Source organism: Mesoplodon mirus (assembly GCF_964341445.2).
Source record: "Mesoplodon mirus genome assembly, chromosome: 9".
NCBI lineage: Eukaryota > Metazoa > Chordata > Mammalia > Artiodactyla > Ziphiidae > Mesoplodon > Mesoplodon mirus.
The window spans coordinates 66,461,180-66,475,733 of record NC_138985.1 but is presented as its reverse complement, the minus strand read 5'-3'; the positions used below and the strand labels follow the sequence as shown (position 1 = coordinate 66,475,733).

Here is a 14,554-nt window from a genome sequence, read left to right as displayed (position 1 = left end):
CCCAGGTCTCCAGCAAAAGAAGGGCTGAGCTCCAAGGAGCCTCCCCGAGTCCTTCCATGGACTGCTTGAGTCCCAGCATTGGCTTCTTCCCGGAAAATAGGATTTGGCATACTCTGGATTTATTTCCTCTCCTTCTTCCCTCCCTGCTTTCCTTTTATGGCCCCAGGGGGAGGGGGAGAGAGAAAGGAGATTGGTATCTTTCTAATAAAAATGCAGTTTTACAAGTACTTCTTTTATTTGATGCTACAGGAGCTAAACATTACATTCCTACTGCTGGATTTAAGGTAGAGCTGCCTACTGACTGGCTGGCAGAGGCAAAGGCAGGCACAGGAAAGGGAAATATTTTCATCTTCAGATTAAAGAATTGCTCGGAGAAGAAATCAAAATCTGAAAGTGCAAACCTCAGAACTACATCCCCATCAGCAGCCCCCCTCTCAAAGCTGGAAGTGAGGAACCACCTGTGTCTGGGGATCAGGAGCATCTGATGTGAGAAATAAATCCCCCATCTCCCTGGATTGTATCAGAGGCAGGGATGGGAAATGTCGCCATTTTGTTTGCAATCCAAAATATACATCATCATGGCCTCTATCTTTCCCCTGAGAAGCTCCTGAAGATGAGCTTTAAAAACAGGCAGTGGAGCCATTTTGGGGGTACCTACTGGGCGTGAAGGAGCTGCTTTTAGAGAAACTCCTGAAGTTTAAAAAAAAAAAAAGAAAGAAAAAGACTGGGCAGATGCAAAGCCAGGCAGCTGTAGAGACCTGGGTGTTTCTCTCACTGCTAGAGGTGCTTCCCCCAAATCTGTCCTGGGGCTCCTGCTATGTATTTTTTTCTTTTTAAAGAGTTTGGGCCGTGGAAGAAGTAGATTTGCTCCCTACCATCCCCCACCCCCCAACCTCCCTGCTGACATATGGCGCACCTCAGAAATGTAGAGGCTGGAAAACCAGTCTTTGTGAGGACTGGAGCTTCCACCCTTTTGGTTGTTCAGACCTGAACACAGTAGGCTGAGACAAGGGAGTCTTCTTTTAAGGAATAATTTTAGAGAAGTGTGTAAAATTACCTGGGAGAATACGAAACAGTGGCGGAGCGGGGGGAGAGAGAGAGAGAGAGCGAAAGCTACCCATCCAGAGAGGGAAATCTTTCAGAGATCCCACTGTTTGAATCCGTTTCTAAAACCTCTAAAATCTACTCTTTAGCTGAGGGAGAACTGGTTTGGAGGAGTCCTTCTTCCCTCAGGGCAGAGATTTTAAAAAGGAGATTCCAATATGATTTCCCGTATCTTGCCAGTCAAGTCATTCATTTTGACTATCAAAGAAAAAATATCATTCTCAACCCCAGTTTCCTAGATATTAAAAAGAAATCCTTATTAAAATATCTCCTGAGTTAAAGTAATAGGTCTGGGGAAGATTTCAGTGTTGAATGGTCCAAAAAAAGGGTTTTCTTCCAGATGGTATTTGAATTAAGGCCGCTGAGGCGAGCAGAAAGCTCTCACCCACGCAGCCCCTGACAAAGCCTCAACGATATGGGGGCAGCGCTGCTTCCTCTCCACGTTCCCCCTCCCCTTAACCCCTCAATATTTTCTGGTAAAAGCAAATGCCAAAAGCCACCATCCCAGAGTCCACAAAGCACCTTTCCTGAAAGCAGCCTTATAACTCTTTCTGCTGCCAAAAAAAAAAAAAAATCTTTAAAACGACTAGTTTTCCTTGTTTACTTGCGTTTCCTGCTCTCCTCTTTACTCGGCCACATTTGATCTTGGAAAGAGCTCGAAGCTGAAATGTGTTCTTAAGGGCCAGAAGCTGTCAAGGCTTTTGGTGAGCAAGATTGATCGCACTCAGACTTCCTTCAGAGCTTTGTTTGGAATAAAAGCAAGAAAACTGAAAAAACCCCACATTTTCCAAAATAGCATCTCTATCTGTAAGGCAATGCTCTGGGCTAGTCAATGACGAAGTCCACTTTATATCTAATTTCCAACCCAAGCCCCCTTTGATGCCAGCCTCAGAGATGGAGTCCTATCCTTGTGGCTTGGTCAGCCTTTCTTGTTTTCTACGTAGATTTTTCTCCTCCGACAATCTTTCTCTCCCTGGCCATCAGAATGATTTATTTTCCTGCCACCGATGCCTGCCGGCCAGGGGGAGTCTGATCACTTGGTCCATTTCAAAGGAAGCAAAAGCGAATCATCATCCTCAGGGTTTGGGGGAAAAGAGATACCTTCAGATTTCTCTCTCAGCCTCCTTCCCTTTTTCTGGCTTGGTGGATTTTTTCAAAGTTATTGTTTGGTATCTAAAGGTGTTATCTTTTGAACCCTCCAGCACAGTCCAAGATTCGCTCAGTCTCAAGTCTCCAAGTTGGAAAAAATAAAGTGAAGAGAGAAACAGAACCTTTATAATTCCTCCTTGGGTTGCCCTCTGTCACCCGCGGTGCTGTTTCTCACAACAGAACCCGAGTGCAAACATCCCTGGTGGCCAAGAAGCGGGACAGTGCAGGAGACAGTTCAGGCTGCCAGGGAGCACTCACTGCATCTGAACCAAGAAGCCCCCACCAGAGCGACAAGGATGAGAAGAAGGGGAGGAAAAGAAAAAGAAAACAAGAGAGAACAAGCAAGCGCCTTCTCCTTCCGTGCTGCTAACTTCCAACAGACTTCCTAGAAATCAGAAATACTTACCGCACCCGAGCCCTACGGGTATGAAACCCAGAATGCCAGGAGCCGCACGCGCCTGCTCGGGGCGGCATTTCTTTGGCTGGCCGCCGCCCTGGCTACAGGGATTTGGACACATGGATCTGGGGTTGTTGTCTCGCTTGGCACATGCATCTATCTTTCTCGAGCCACTCCTGAGAAGTTGATGGCGCAGGAGGGTCGGGAAGCCTGGAGAGCCGCCTCCCGTTTTCCGCTTCCCGCTGGAGCCAGATGCATAGTTGTCGTGGAAAAGCCGGCTAACAATGGGCCGGGGTCCGGGGTCCGTGGGCGCGGACTCCGAGCTGGGCTTTGGGAGGGGGGCGAGGGCCTGAGGGAAGTGGGGGGAGGAGAGGTGGACAGAGGAGAGACAGGGAGGAGGAGAGGGGAGAAGAGGGGAAAAAAGAGGAAAAGAGGGAAAGACAGACAGACGGGAAGGAAAACAGAGACACACCAGTTCTGAGGTCCAGGAACTGGTTTATGGCGGAGGAGGAAAAGGGAAATAAAAGGGAGGAACCCCCCAAAAGAATCCTTCTCTCTCTTTCTGTCCCCCACCCCGCCCCCGCCCTTTCCTCTCTCTGTCTCATCTCCCCTCTCCCTCTGCTTCTTCCTCCTGCCTCAGCAGAACTTATGTGGTTGGGATGCGGGGCCCTCGGGTGTCAAAACTTTAAGATTAATGGATTACTTTGTTAATGACTGCAGGCGTCAGACTGAGGTGCTTAAATGATTTGTGAGGTGCGAGGCGTCTTCCCGACAGTCCCAAACAATGCGCGGAGTGTGCGGGGGAGGCAGAGGGCAGCCGCCGCCGGGACCGGCTGCAGGGCTCACCACTCGCACGCACTCACACACTCACACACACTGCCAGGCGCACACACCAGATCCGTGCTGATCAGGAGGCAGGCAGGCACCCTCGCCCCCACGCACTCCCAGGCATCCCTAACCCACACCCACATATAGGTATTTTTGCCCTGAAAAAAGTGTAAATAAAGCCTCGCTGGCCCCCAATGAGGCGTTCCTTCCCGACTTTTTTGGATCAATCAAACAGACAGTGGCTTCTTTTGATTAAAGCCCAAATTGTCATTGGGCAGAAGCAATCATGTGACAGCCAATTCGGTCCAATTTCAACCTTGTCTCCATGAATTCAATAGTTTAATAGTAGCGCGGTCCCCATACGGCTGTAATCAGTGAATTAGAAAAAAAACACCCCAGCAGCGATCTTCTATGATAGATTTTTTTTTCCCTCCGCGCTCGCCTTTTTCCTGGGCCTTGCCCCCCCAAAGCCCCTCCAGAAGAGGGAACTTTTTCTCCGAGGGGGCTCCAAGGAGAAGGCCATGAATTACGAATTTGAGCGAGAGATTGGTTTTATCAATAGCCAGCCGTCGCTCGCTGAGTGCCTGACATCTTTTCCCCCTGTCGCTGATACATTTCAAAGTTCATCAATCAAGACCTCGACGCTTTCACACTCGACACTGATTCCTCCTCCTTTTGAGCAGACCATTCCCAGCCTGAACCCGGGCAGTCACCCTCTCCACGGCGCTGGCGGCCGCCCCAAGCCGAGCCCCGCGGGCAGCCGCGGCAGCCCAGTGCCCGCCGGCGCCCTGCAGCCGCCCGAGTACCCCTGGATGAAGGAGAAGAAGGCGGCCAAGAAAACCGCGCTGCCTCCCGCCTCGGCCGCTGCCGCCACCGGCCCTGCCTGCCTCAGCCACAAAGGTCAGTCCAAAGACTTGGCCCCAGGTCCCCGGACCCTCTTCCCCTTCTGGGCTGCCCCGAGAGCGGTTATGGGGGGAGGGGAGCGTGGGCTGGGAGAGAAGGGGGAGAGAGAGAGAGATGCTTGGCTGCTTTCCCTTCCCCTGTGGGCTCAGGAGTGGGTTTGATGTTGAGAAAAGGGATCCTGCGTTCCGCAATGACTATATATATATATATATATATATATATATATATATATATATATATATATTTTAAGAAGGGGGTGGGGGAACTTTCCCTAACTTGTGTAATGTGGGATGATTTATTTGAGTTGGAACTGACCTCCTCTTGTCTAGTTGTCCTAGAGTTTGGCTTTTTGACAGTAATGAAGAGTGATAGATCGCTCTTGCTCAGCTAAGCAGCTGATGCATTAATTATAAATTGTGGTGTGGCTAATATAAAGTTTGCTCCCGGATGGAGAGGTTGGGGGGAGCTACAGGCAAGAATTTGATGGAGGTGGAAGAGATGGGGTCTCCCCGGGCTGGGCTCCCAGGAAAGGCAGCACAATAGCTTTACTGCATCTAGGGGCGGCCATTTTGTTGCAGTTGATCTTTTCTGCTATATTTATTCTCCAGTGGAATAACCCCGCTCGGACCCCTCCACCTCCAACTGTGCGTGTGTCTCTTGTTGGTTTCCCTTTCCGCAGAATCCCTGGAAATCGCCGATGGCAGCGGCGGGGGCTCCCGGCGCCTGAGAACTGCTTACACCAACACGCAGCTTTTAGAGCTGGAAAAAGAATTTCATTTCAACAAGTACCTTTGCAGACCCCGAAGGGTGGAAATTGCAGCGCTGCTGGATTTGACTGAGAGACAAGTGAAAGTGTGGTTTCAGAACCGGAGGATGAAGCACAAGAGGCAGACCCAGTGCAAGGAGAACCAAAACAGCGAAGGAAAATTTAAAAGCCTCGAAGACTCTGAGAAAGTGGAGGAGGACGAGGAAGAGAAGTCGCTCTTTGAGCAAGCCCTCAGCGTCTCCGGGGCCCTTCTGGAGAGGGAAGGTTACACTTTTCAGCAAAATGCCCTCTCTCAGCAGCAGGCTCCCAATGGACACAATGGTGACTCCCAAAGTTTCCCAGTGTCGCCTTTAACCAGCAATGAAAAAAATCTGAAACATTTTCAGCACCAGTCACCCACTGTTCCTAACTGCTTGTCAACAATGGGCCAGAACTGTGGCTCTGGCCTAAACAATGACAGTCCCGAGGCCCTCGAGGTCCCCTCTTTGCAGGACTTTAACGTTTTTTCCACAGATTCCTGCCTGCAGCTTTCAGACGCAGTCTCGCCCAGTTTGCCGGGTTCCCTCGACAGTCCTGTAGATATTTCAGCTGACAGCTTTGACTTTTTTACAGACACACTCACCACAATCGACTTGCAGCATCTGAATTACTAAAAACATTAAAGCAAAACAAAGCATCACAAAACAAAAACCCCTTTGACCGGGTGGTTTTGCCTTCCTTTATTCTGAGAGCTAATTTTTATTTTCTTCTTGACTTACCCTCTCCCTCCTTTAAATGTTGAAGATTTTTCTGTTTAGTGATTCCCTTAACCCAGTTACAGAGCCATCTTTTTCAGATTATTTTGGAGTTTTAGTTGTTTAAAATCTAATCCAACAACCCTCTATGTGATTTCCTGAAAGCAATATATGAGGCCTGCAAGAAAGTGATCATATAATTGTATCTTCACTTTCTTTTTATTTTTGTATTACACTAGGATGCATTGTCATGCGTATTTTTGGTAGAATAAATTCTCCTTTGCTATAAGTAGCTTTCTTATTTTTTTCCTCCCCCTCTTTCTCAAGGCTCATAACAGTTTCTTTTTCCTCTTTTAGTCTAACTTGGTAAATAAAATTCTGGTCACAATCCATTTTCTTTTTCAATTTTAATATATTTATTAAATGGGCATGTTCAAAGTATTCAATAGACAGCAACAAAAAAAGAAAGGCAGAAAATGGTTAGGGCTTCTGAGAAGTGTGGTTTTTTGTTTTTTAAGGGAATGGATTAGGTTTTTCAATGTAGAGGTTCAAGCCATAGATTTAAATTGGTAATAGAAACAGGATTGGGCAGCCTCAGAGTTGGGCCAAGCCCAAGCTTTTGAAAGTGGAGAAATAAAGTGCCTACAGAAACCTCCAACTCCAGGAAGGAGGAACATGGAGTTTCTTTAACAAGCTACCAGTCTCCAGGTCAATAACTAAGTTATCAAGAATTCATTTATTTATACACATTTGTTTCAAACATTTACATTCCAAACCCCTCCCCCACAAATCCCCAAACATTTTCAGTGTGGTTGATTAGTCTCCCAGCTGTTGATGGGTCCAAGCAAACAGACCTAAAACAGAAAAACAAAAATAAAACAAAACAATGGTTACTAGCTGGAAAATGCACTTCAGAAAGGGTGGGTTTTTTTTTTTTTTTTTTTTTTTTTTTGCAATCCTCTGGTTCAGTCATTCTAGGATTCTTTTCTTTTTTTTCAGGGTCAGAAAAATCAATATTTCATTCTTAAATCTGTTTACATGGCAAATAATGGATCATTAAAGCTTTGAAGTCAGGTTAGCAAGATGAGATTTAAAGTGGAGTGTTTCTACCCCCACCCAGGTTATAAATTAACCCAGTTTCTAGAGAGAGAAAGAGAAAAAGCACTTTAAATGAAATATCAATAAAATGTGAACTAGGGATGTTACTGGGTTGTTCTGTTTTTTTCTCCCTTCTTATGTCTCCCCATGTTTATTTTTCCCTTACTGAGCTCTGTTCCGATGGCTACTTACTTACCGTGAGAAAGGGCAGCGAGTAAGCAACATGTGTGGGGGGTGGGTTGATTTAAGAACCCGGCTCTTAATAGCAAAGGCTTGGAAGTTAATGAGGAAATCGCGATCCTTCTCCCCGGGTTTGCTGCCTACCTTCCCCCACCCTTTTGCCCCCTAAATCCCGGCAGCGGCGGAGGAGAGTGGGGACCCGGGCAGGTCTCCTGCCCCAGGCGCGGAGCGGAGCAGGCAGCCCGGCCGAGGCCAGGGTTTAGCCGCTGCTGTTTGCGATTCATCCTACGCTCATAAATCAAACGCTTTCTATGAATGAGAATGTCATCAAAGAGATCAATTGCAGGAACACATGCACAAATAAAAATCCTCTTACGTATTTGCCGGGAATCCCCGTCCGAAAGCATTAAGTTAGAAGGCGTTTAGTCATAATTCATTTTTATTGCTCTTTTAAAACAACAGCTTGGCTGAGCCGCGGATGCCATGAACAGCTCGGGGCCTCGGCGGCGTTTTGTCTCCTCCTCGCTCCTTCCCTTTCTACTACTAGAAGAGCCCTGAAAGAGGCGCTTTGAGCTCAACAAGCCGCTTGTAAGCGATCATTTAAATAGTGACCGAGCTCGCCTTTCACGCACTCTCCCCGGGCGTTTAAAGAGACTTTAGCTCGCGTCGTGGGGCGCTGGCCTACTTGCCCCGAGGACCTAGGGTCTCCCACCCGGCGAAATGAGCCCTAGGATTTCGTGGTGGTGAAGGAACCAAGCTACGGAAGCCTGCGGGATCGTGGCCAGAGGAGGCTGCCTTTGTGAGCCGCACCGGGAGAGCGGCGCTCTGGGCGACCAGCCGGGGCGGAGTCGGCTCGACCTCGAGAGCCCGGCCAGCCCGGAGCGGTGCGCGGAGGCGGGTCGGACGCGGCCCGTGTGCAGCGGCCCTGTGTGCTAGCGCAAGCTTGTGATCCCAAGAAAAACACCCCACCCACGATGGCTGGGAAAAAGGCCCGGAGGGAGGAAGAGAGGTGGAGGGAGAGGAGCCCAGAGGCGGAGAACTACTAGCAGAGGAAGGAGAGCGGTTGCAGACTGGGGTGGCTTTGTGGCGCGAGCCCTGCTGCCGAGGGGGTCTTGCAGACCCGAGCCGAGGAGGCCAACAAAGGGACAGGAATGAGGCAAGGGGAAGAACGTACCGACGAGCTTCGGCTGTGAGAGCAGATCGTCCTCAATACCAGGCCAGACCCCCTAAGGTCCTGCCTTCTCCCGCACAGGAGCCCCTTCTCTCCCCCCCCTGGCTGGAGGCCTGGCGCTCCCAAGGAAGCCACCTCCAGGAGGGCCTCCTTGCCTTTTCCCTTCTCCCGGATGAGGTTCCCCAGGTGCTGAAACTGGGGCAGGAGTGACCTTTCCTGGTTCCCTCTTAACCATGATTGGGGATGGGTCACAGGAAAATACCCTTTCAAAAGGAAATGTTTAGGAAAAAAATGTTCCTTTGCTACTGAGGGAATCTACAGTCAAATGTCTGCCAGTTTTCCCTCTTGGGGAGACAGGTTAGGAGAGAACTTCTATACGTGAAGAACAGAACACAGAAACTTGAAAGGCTGACTAACACATTTGAAATGTGCCTGCCTCAAGAAAAACTTCCTTCTTTTAACTGGGGAGGGAAAGCTAAAGAGGAGTGGGAACCCCAAATCCACATACAATCCTCAGATAAATTTGATCTGTTGGATACCGATGTGGTGAACGTGGTCAGAATAAAGCTATACAGCATTGGCTGCAAAGCTTCTGGATGATGTCTGGATTTCTTTTACCCAAGAATGCATCAGTTCTTGGCCTCTGTTTGGCCTTTTCTCTCTACAAGCTAAGGGTTCACACGAAACCTAATAGTAAACAGCAATTAACGACCCTGTCGGCATCGGGGTAGGACGAGGGTGATGGAGAACAGGACCCCTGTCCTGGGATGACGCTCAGATTTGCACGTGTCTCTCTAGGGAAAGACTTGAAGGTTCACACAAGGAACTAGGCAGTCAGTTGTTGGGGAAGGAGGAAATGTCCCGTCCCCCATCAGCCATCTGTCCCCCGCCCCTCCCACCTGCCAGCCCCCCACCCCCACTTCAGCTGTGCAGTAGAATGGGGGGAGTGGATAAAGGAAGCTCTTCCACTCCTAACATCTCCCTTCAGAAAACGAGAAACGTTGCGGGGGGTTGGGGGGGAGAGTCCATCGTACTTTGCGGGAGCCGTGGTCTCGCCCTTTGAGGCCGCGGTCGGAGCACGCAGGCTCCTGGGTCCTAGGGAGCCGGCAGATGGCCTGCAGCACAGGGCCCGGCCCCCAGGCTTGCCACGTCCGCTAGCGTCATCTCTCTCCCCCGCCTCCTACCCCTCAAAATCTACCGGCGGAGTTGCTACGGATCCCGTAGGGCTCCCAGAGCAAGCTGAGTGGGGAGGAGAAAGGGGCGGAGAGCGAGGAGAGAGGGAGGGCGAAGAGCTGGGCCACCCCTGGCCTTGGCCAGCAAGGCTAGCTCCCAAGGCTCACCCACTCCCAGGCGTCGAATTACATACAAAAGCTCCACGTTGCCACGCTAATAGCCGACGGGGGGGGAGGGAGGGGGAGGAGGAAGGGGGGGAGGAGGAAGGGGGGTGGGAGGAAAGGAGGCTTCAAGACCCTCCTTGGAGAAGGGAAGTTTCCTTTTTTGCCCTCGTCCCCTCCACGCCCACTCGGGTTCCTCCCAGCCAGCTCTCTGCGTACTTCCCTCTCCATCCCGAGCTTAGAGAGCTGGTGGCCCAGCCTCGTCCTACGCCACCGTTCTTGGCACTCCTCGAGGCACCGCAGAAGGGACTGAAGGGAAAGCGCCCGGGGAGCAACCCCTCCAATTCCTTGCGTTCCGGGCTCCGCCAGTGTGCTAGTGGCGGCCCAGCGAGCTCCCGCCCACTGATTCCCGACCCGAGAGATCGAGGAGCCCTCCTCGCTTCTCACCTCTTGCCAATTCATCTTTCTGTGCGCGGTGGGGAGGGGGCGGTGACGGGGGATGCCTTCCAGCCCCCACTTCCCGGAGGGGGGGGGCGATCGGAGTCAGCGCGCGCAGAAAGCAGCCTCTGCTCCCCTTCGCCCCAGCGCTCCGAATCTGCCCCGGCAGCTGCCGCAGCTGCTGCTGCCGCCCGGGCTGCCTGGGGGGGCGACTGCGCGTCACCTAGACTGAGGAGCGCCGGGGATTTAAATGCCACTGAAATGGTGATCCATCACCGCAGGAGCCAGCAAACTTTCGCAGCAAGCTCCGCCATTGGCTGATATAGTCACGTGCCCCTCCCCTAGCGCCCTCCGCCCTCCCGCCCCCCCTCTTGCGCACTGTACATTCATATCATTTTTCTTCTCCGGCCCCATGGAGGAAGTGAGAAAGTTGGCACGGTCACCCAGGGCTTCGCAGGACCCGGTCACTCAGTGACAGATGGACAATGCAAGAATGAGCTCCTTCCTGGAATACCCCATCCTCAGCGGTGGCGACTCGGGGACCTGCTCAGCGCGAGCCTACCCCTCCGACCATGGAATTACAACTTTCCAGTCGTGCGCGGTCAGTGCCAACAGCTGTGGCGGCGACGACCGCTTCCTAGTGGGCAGGGGGGTGCAGATCAGCCCGCCCCACCACCACCACCATCACCACCCCCAGCCGGCCACCTACCAGACTCCTGGGAACCTGGGGGTATCCTACTCCCACTCGAGTTGTGGTCCAAGCTACGGCGCGCAGAACTTCGGCGCGCCTTACAGCCCCTACGCGTTAAATCAGGAAGCAGAAGTAAGTGGTGGGTACCCCTCGTGCGCTCCCGCTGTTTACTCTGGAAATCTCTCATCTCCCATGGTCCAGCATCACCACCACCACCAGGGTTATGCCGGGGGCGCGGTGGGCTCGCCTCAGTACATTCACCACTCATATGGACAAGAGCACCAGAGCCTGGCCCTGGCCACGTATAATAACTCCTTGTCCCCTCTCCACGCCAGCCACCAAGAAGCCTGTCGCTCCCCTGCATCAGAGACATCTTCTCCAGCACAGACCTTTGACTGGATGAAAGTCAAAAGAAACCCTCCCAAAACAGGTCAGTCTTGCCATTTCATGAAAGCTCCTTGATGATTTTGGAAGGAGCTGGTATGCTTAGTTTCTAAGGAAAATTAATCATGTTTTTGTTGTTGTTTTTTTTTTAAAGTTCTTGCTTCCCACCTGTGTTGTAGGGTGTGGGGAGGTTTACCCAGGTGCGTTGGGGCAAAGGAGCGTCTGAGACTGCTGTATTTCCAAAGGGGCTGTTGGTTTTAGAGGTTTTGGAAGTAGGAAGTGGGAAGTGGGTAGGTGTGTGTGTGTGTGTGAGGGGTGTCCTGTTAATATCTCCAGGCTCCATTAATCACGGTCTGACCATGCTAATGGTTGATTTCAGATTAACATTTTACACCTCATCACTCACCCTCCCAAGCCCGGTTTATGTTCAGAAATTCTTGATTCCTCTTTACCCGAAGGTTGCTCTGAAGCGTGTACGGAATCTCATATCGATTATAAAAATTTTTACCTTTTCCTCTCATCGCTTCCCACCTTGCCCCCAGGGAAAGTCGGAGAGTATGGCTACGTGGGTCAACCCAATGCAGTGCGTACCAACTTCACTACTAAACAGCTCACGGAGCTGGAGAAGGAGTTTCACTTCAACAAGTACTTGACACGCGCCCGCAGGGTGGAGATTGCCGCATCCCTGCAGCTCAATGAGACCCAGGTGAAGATCTGGTTCCAGAACCGCCGAATGAAGCAGAAGAAACGAGAGAAGGAGGGCCTCTTGCCCATCTCTCCAGCCACTCCGACGGGAAGCGAGGAGAAGGCCGAGGAATCCTCAGAGAAGTCCAGCTCCTCACCCTGCGTTCCTTCCCCGGGGTCTTCTACCTCAGACACTCTACCTACCTCCCACTGAGGCCGCCCCGGCCCCACTCTGCAGCCCAGGCTACTCCTCCGGCTGGGACTTCTTACCCAAAGCACATTCTTAGCTTATCTTCCTTTCCATTTACAATCTTTCTCTTCCTTTCTGATCCTATCTGGGGAACTCCTGGCCAGGATAATGTGTTTCCAGAGAATTCTGGATTAGAAACTTGATGGGGGGGGGGTGTCAGCTCCATAGCGCAGATTGAGTGCCAGCATCAATTTTCTGATGGCACCTAACACCCCTACTTTTAGGAGATTTCGACAGAACCTACTGTTCCTTTCAGATGCCCTTTGGAAAATAGTTTCCTCTGCCAGCCGAAACATGTCAGAGCAAGGCCTCTCATCTTTTATCTATCTGTATATTTACAGTTCTCCCCTACTTTGCCCTTAAAGTAGGCTAGAGAGAGAGAAGAGGGTCCAGGAGCTCATGAAGAACAGATACACTATGAGAGTGTTTACACAATTAATTCATCCCTTAATTTAATTCAGTTTCATGTGTGTGAGTTTGCTGGTTGTAAATGCTTTGTCCTGAAAGATTTATCTTTATACAGATTTTCTAGAAATGTTTTGATTAAGTGACTAAAACACAGTGGGCAAACTCTTAAAGCTGGTATAACTTTATATGTGATTATAGGTTAAAGAATTAAAAGCTCTCATTTAAAATCAATCAGATGCCTCAGATGGTAGCCTCAATTTGTTCTTTCAGTGAGTTAAGAAGGCCTGCAGAATACAAGGGTCAGAAACCTTGCTTCCTGTGCTAAGTCTCTCCCCATCCCCACTCCTTTCTTGTTTCTCTGGACACACTCTATTTAAAATTTGTGCTGGATTATTCAGGATCTAAATGTATTATTCAAACCAGCTTCTTCCTTCCACAGTTATCTTAGCTGGATATGATATATTTTCAGCTCAATTGTTAATGTGATGGATGGCACAATGAATGTATATTTTGTGTGATTCGTGAATAGTCTTTTGCATGTCGCACAATGTTTTGATGTCCCTGAAGTACCACACTGAGTTCTATCAGTTATCCTTTGTGATATTCCCCATTTCCTGTACAATCATGAACAGCTCAGAGATCCCGGAGTGATGTGATCCAGAGCAGAATTTACGGGTCTTAAGATGTCTGTAATAAATATATTCAGGTTTCAGATATGCTTACGCATCTGTGTATTTGGCTTGGCCACAATTTGCTGGTTCCTACAAAGGTGGCTCCTTTCACATGGGGAAGGAGAGAAGTGTGGTGTGTATTTTCAAAGAGGTGGGGCTTTTCTTGAAAAAAAAAAAAGGAAAGGCTTTTCATTATGTAGCTGAAGCTTCCCCTATGAGTGTAATTGCACCTAACGTTGTCTATGTAATAGGCTGATTTTCTTTAAAATAGCAGCGGCTGCTTTATTATAATCAAAGTTCATTATGGAAAAAAATGAATGGTGAAGAAATTTATGAAGCAGATCTATTTTTTGAAACAAACATGGATACTTCCTGGGTCAAGTGCTAACCTTTTCACCTCCAACTCAATGTTGACATATATATAAACAGAATCCCCTTCAAAAGCTGAAACTCTTCAGTCAGTCTTTCCTCACATCAATGAACCAAGAGCTAAGAGATTCACATTTAATTAGCTCCAGTATAAAGCTGTTTGAGGATGGGGGCCCCCACCCCACCCCTCTTCCTTCTTTCTGGATTGTTGGACAGTGTGCCAAAATATTCCACTCTTTAAATTGAGTGTGGTCTGTACTGAGTAAACCCTTGCATCCCTCCTCCAGTTCCTCCTGTTAATATCCACTCCTTCCTTCCACTTTTTAAACCCCTACTCCCAGTTCCTTCTGGGTTACAGATCTCATTCCCATCAGATTCAGCTTTGATTTCACAGCCACCATGGCTGTAATGGGTCTACCGCTCAATTTCCATGCCACATAACCCAGAAAAACATTTTAATTTTCTCTGGGCTCAATAGGTTCTTCCAGGTGAACTTGCGGAAGCCTCCCTGAAGTCTGTCAATATTCAAGTTGCTTCTGACCAATGCATGTGTCTGCTGGTCTCAAACAGAAGAAGCCAGCAAATCAAAAAGTTCAAAGTGACTCTTCTCCTAGACCTGTTACCACGTTCCCTTTACTTTCACACATTTTTGGAGGCTTCAATTTAACCCCAAGAGTAGAGCAGAAATTTTACAGCATCACAAACAAATACAGACATGACTTCCGCTCCAAAGGGTGTTTTACAAAGGATGGGCTGGGGTTCAGGGTGGGTGGGTAGTGAGAAATCCTACAAAAACTTGTAATTTGCAGGCCTCCTAGAGCATCCTTGAGATTTCCTGTAGTTCCCTGTCAAAGAGAGTGAGCCTGGACTCTGCAGGCGCAGTTGCTGCGGCCATATCAAGGGCACCCGGTGCCCTCCCTTCAGCTCCTGGGTTCTGGGGTTGCTTCTAAAAGACTCAAGTGGATGGAGGAGAACTTCAAAGTCAGCCAACTCTT

At 49.6% G+C, this 14,554-nt stretch overlaps 2 protein-coding genes and 1 long non-coding RNA gene across 4 annotated transcripts; 2 read left to right on the top strand and 1 right to left on the bottom strand.

Annotated features, from left to right (window-relative positions):
- Window positions 1-3,701: 3,701 nt before the first annotated feature.
- Window positions 3,702-6,222, top strand: HOXA2 (homeobox A2). The gene is made up of 2 exons (XM_082632598.1): window positions 3,702-4,378; window positions 5,061-6,222. The coding sequence occupies exons 1-2, from the start codon at window positions 4,000-4,002 to the stop codon at window positions 5,798-5,800; spliced, it is 1,119 nt and encodes a 372-aa protein (XP_082488724.1). The 5' UTR covers window positions 3,702-3,999; the 3' UTR covers window positions 5,801-6,222.
- A 376-nt stretch (window positions 6,223-6,598) lies between these two features.
- Window positions 6,599-10,329, bottom strand: LOC309810011. The gene is made up of 2 exons (XR_014294929.1): window positions 10,112-10,329; window positions 6,599-6,735 (listed from the first exon to the last, which is right to left on the bottom strand). It is a non-coding gene; the product is annotated as an uncharacterized lncRNA (long non-coding RNA).
- A 141-nt stretch (window positions 10,330-10,470) lies between these two features.
- Window positions 10,471-13,253, top strand: HOXA1 (homeobox A1). 2 transcript variants are annotated; one of them, XM_082631674.1, is made up of 3 exons: window positions 10,471-10,925; window positions 11,129-11,223; window positions 11,720-11,799. In XM_082631674.1, exons 1-2 carry the CDS (start codon window positions 10,581-10,583, stop codon window positions 11,186-11,188), a joined length of 405 nt encoding a protein of 134 aa, XP_082487800.1. In that variant the 5' UTR covers window positions 10,471-10,580; the 3' UTR covers window positions 11,189-11,223; window positions 11,720-11,799. The 2 variants fall into 2 exon arrangements, with proteins under 2 accessions (XP_082487800.1, XP_082487799.1); XM_082631673.1 differs by having other exon boundaries at window positions 10,471-11,223; window positions 11,720-13,253.
- Window positions 13,254-14,554: the final 1,301 nt, after the last annotated feature.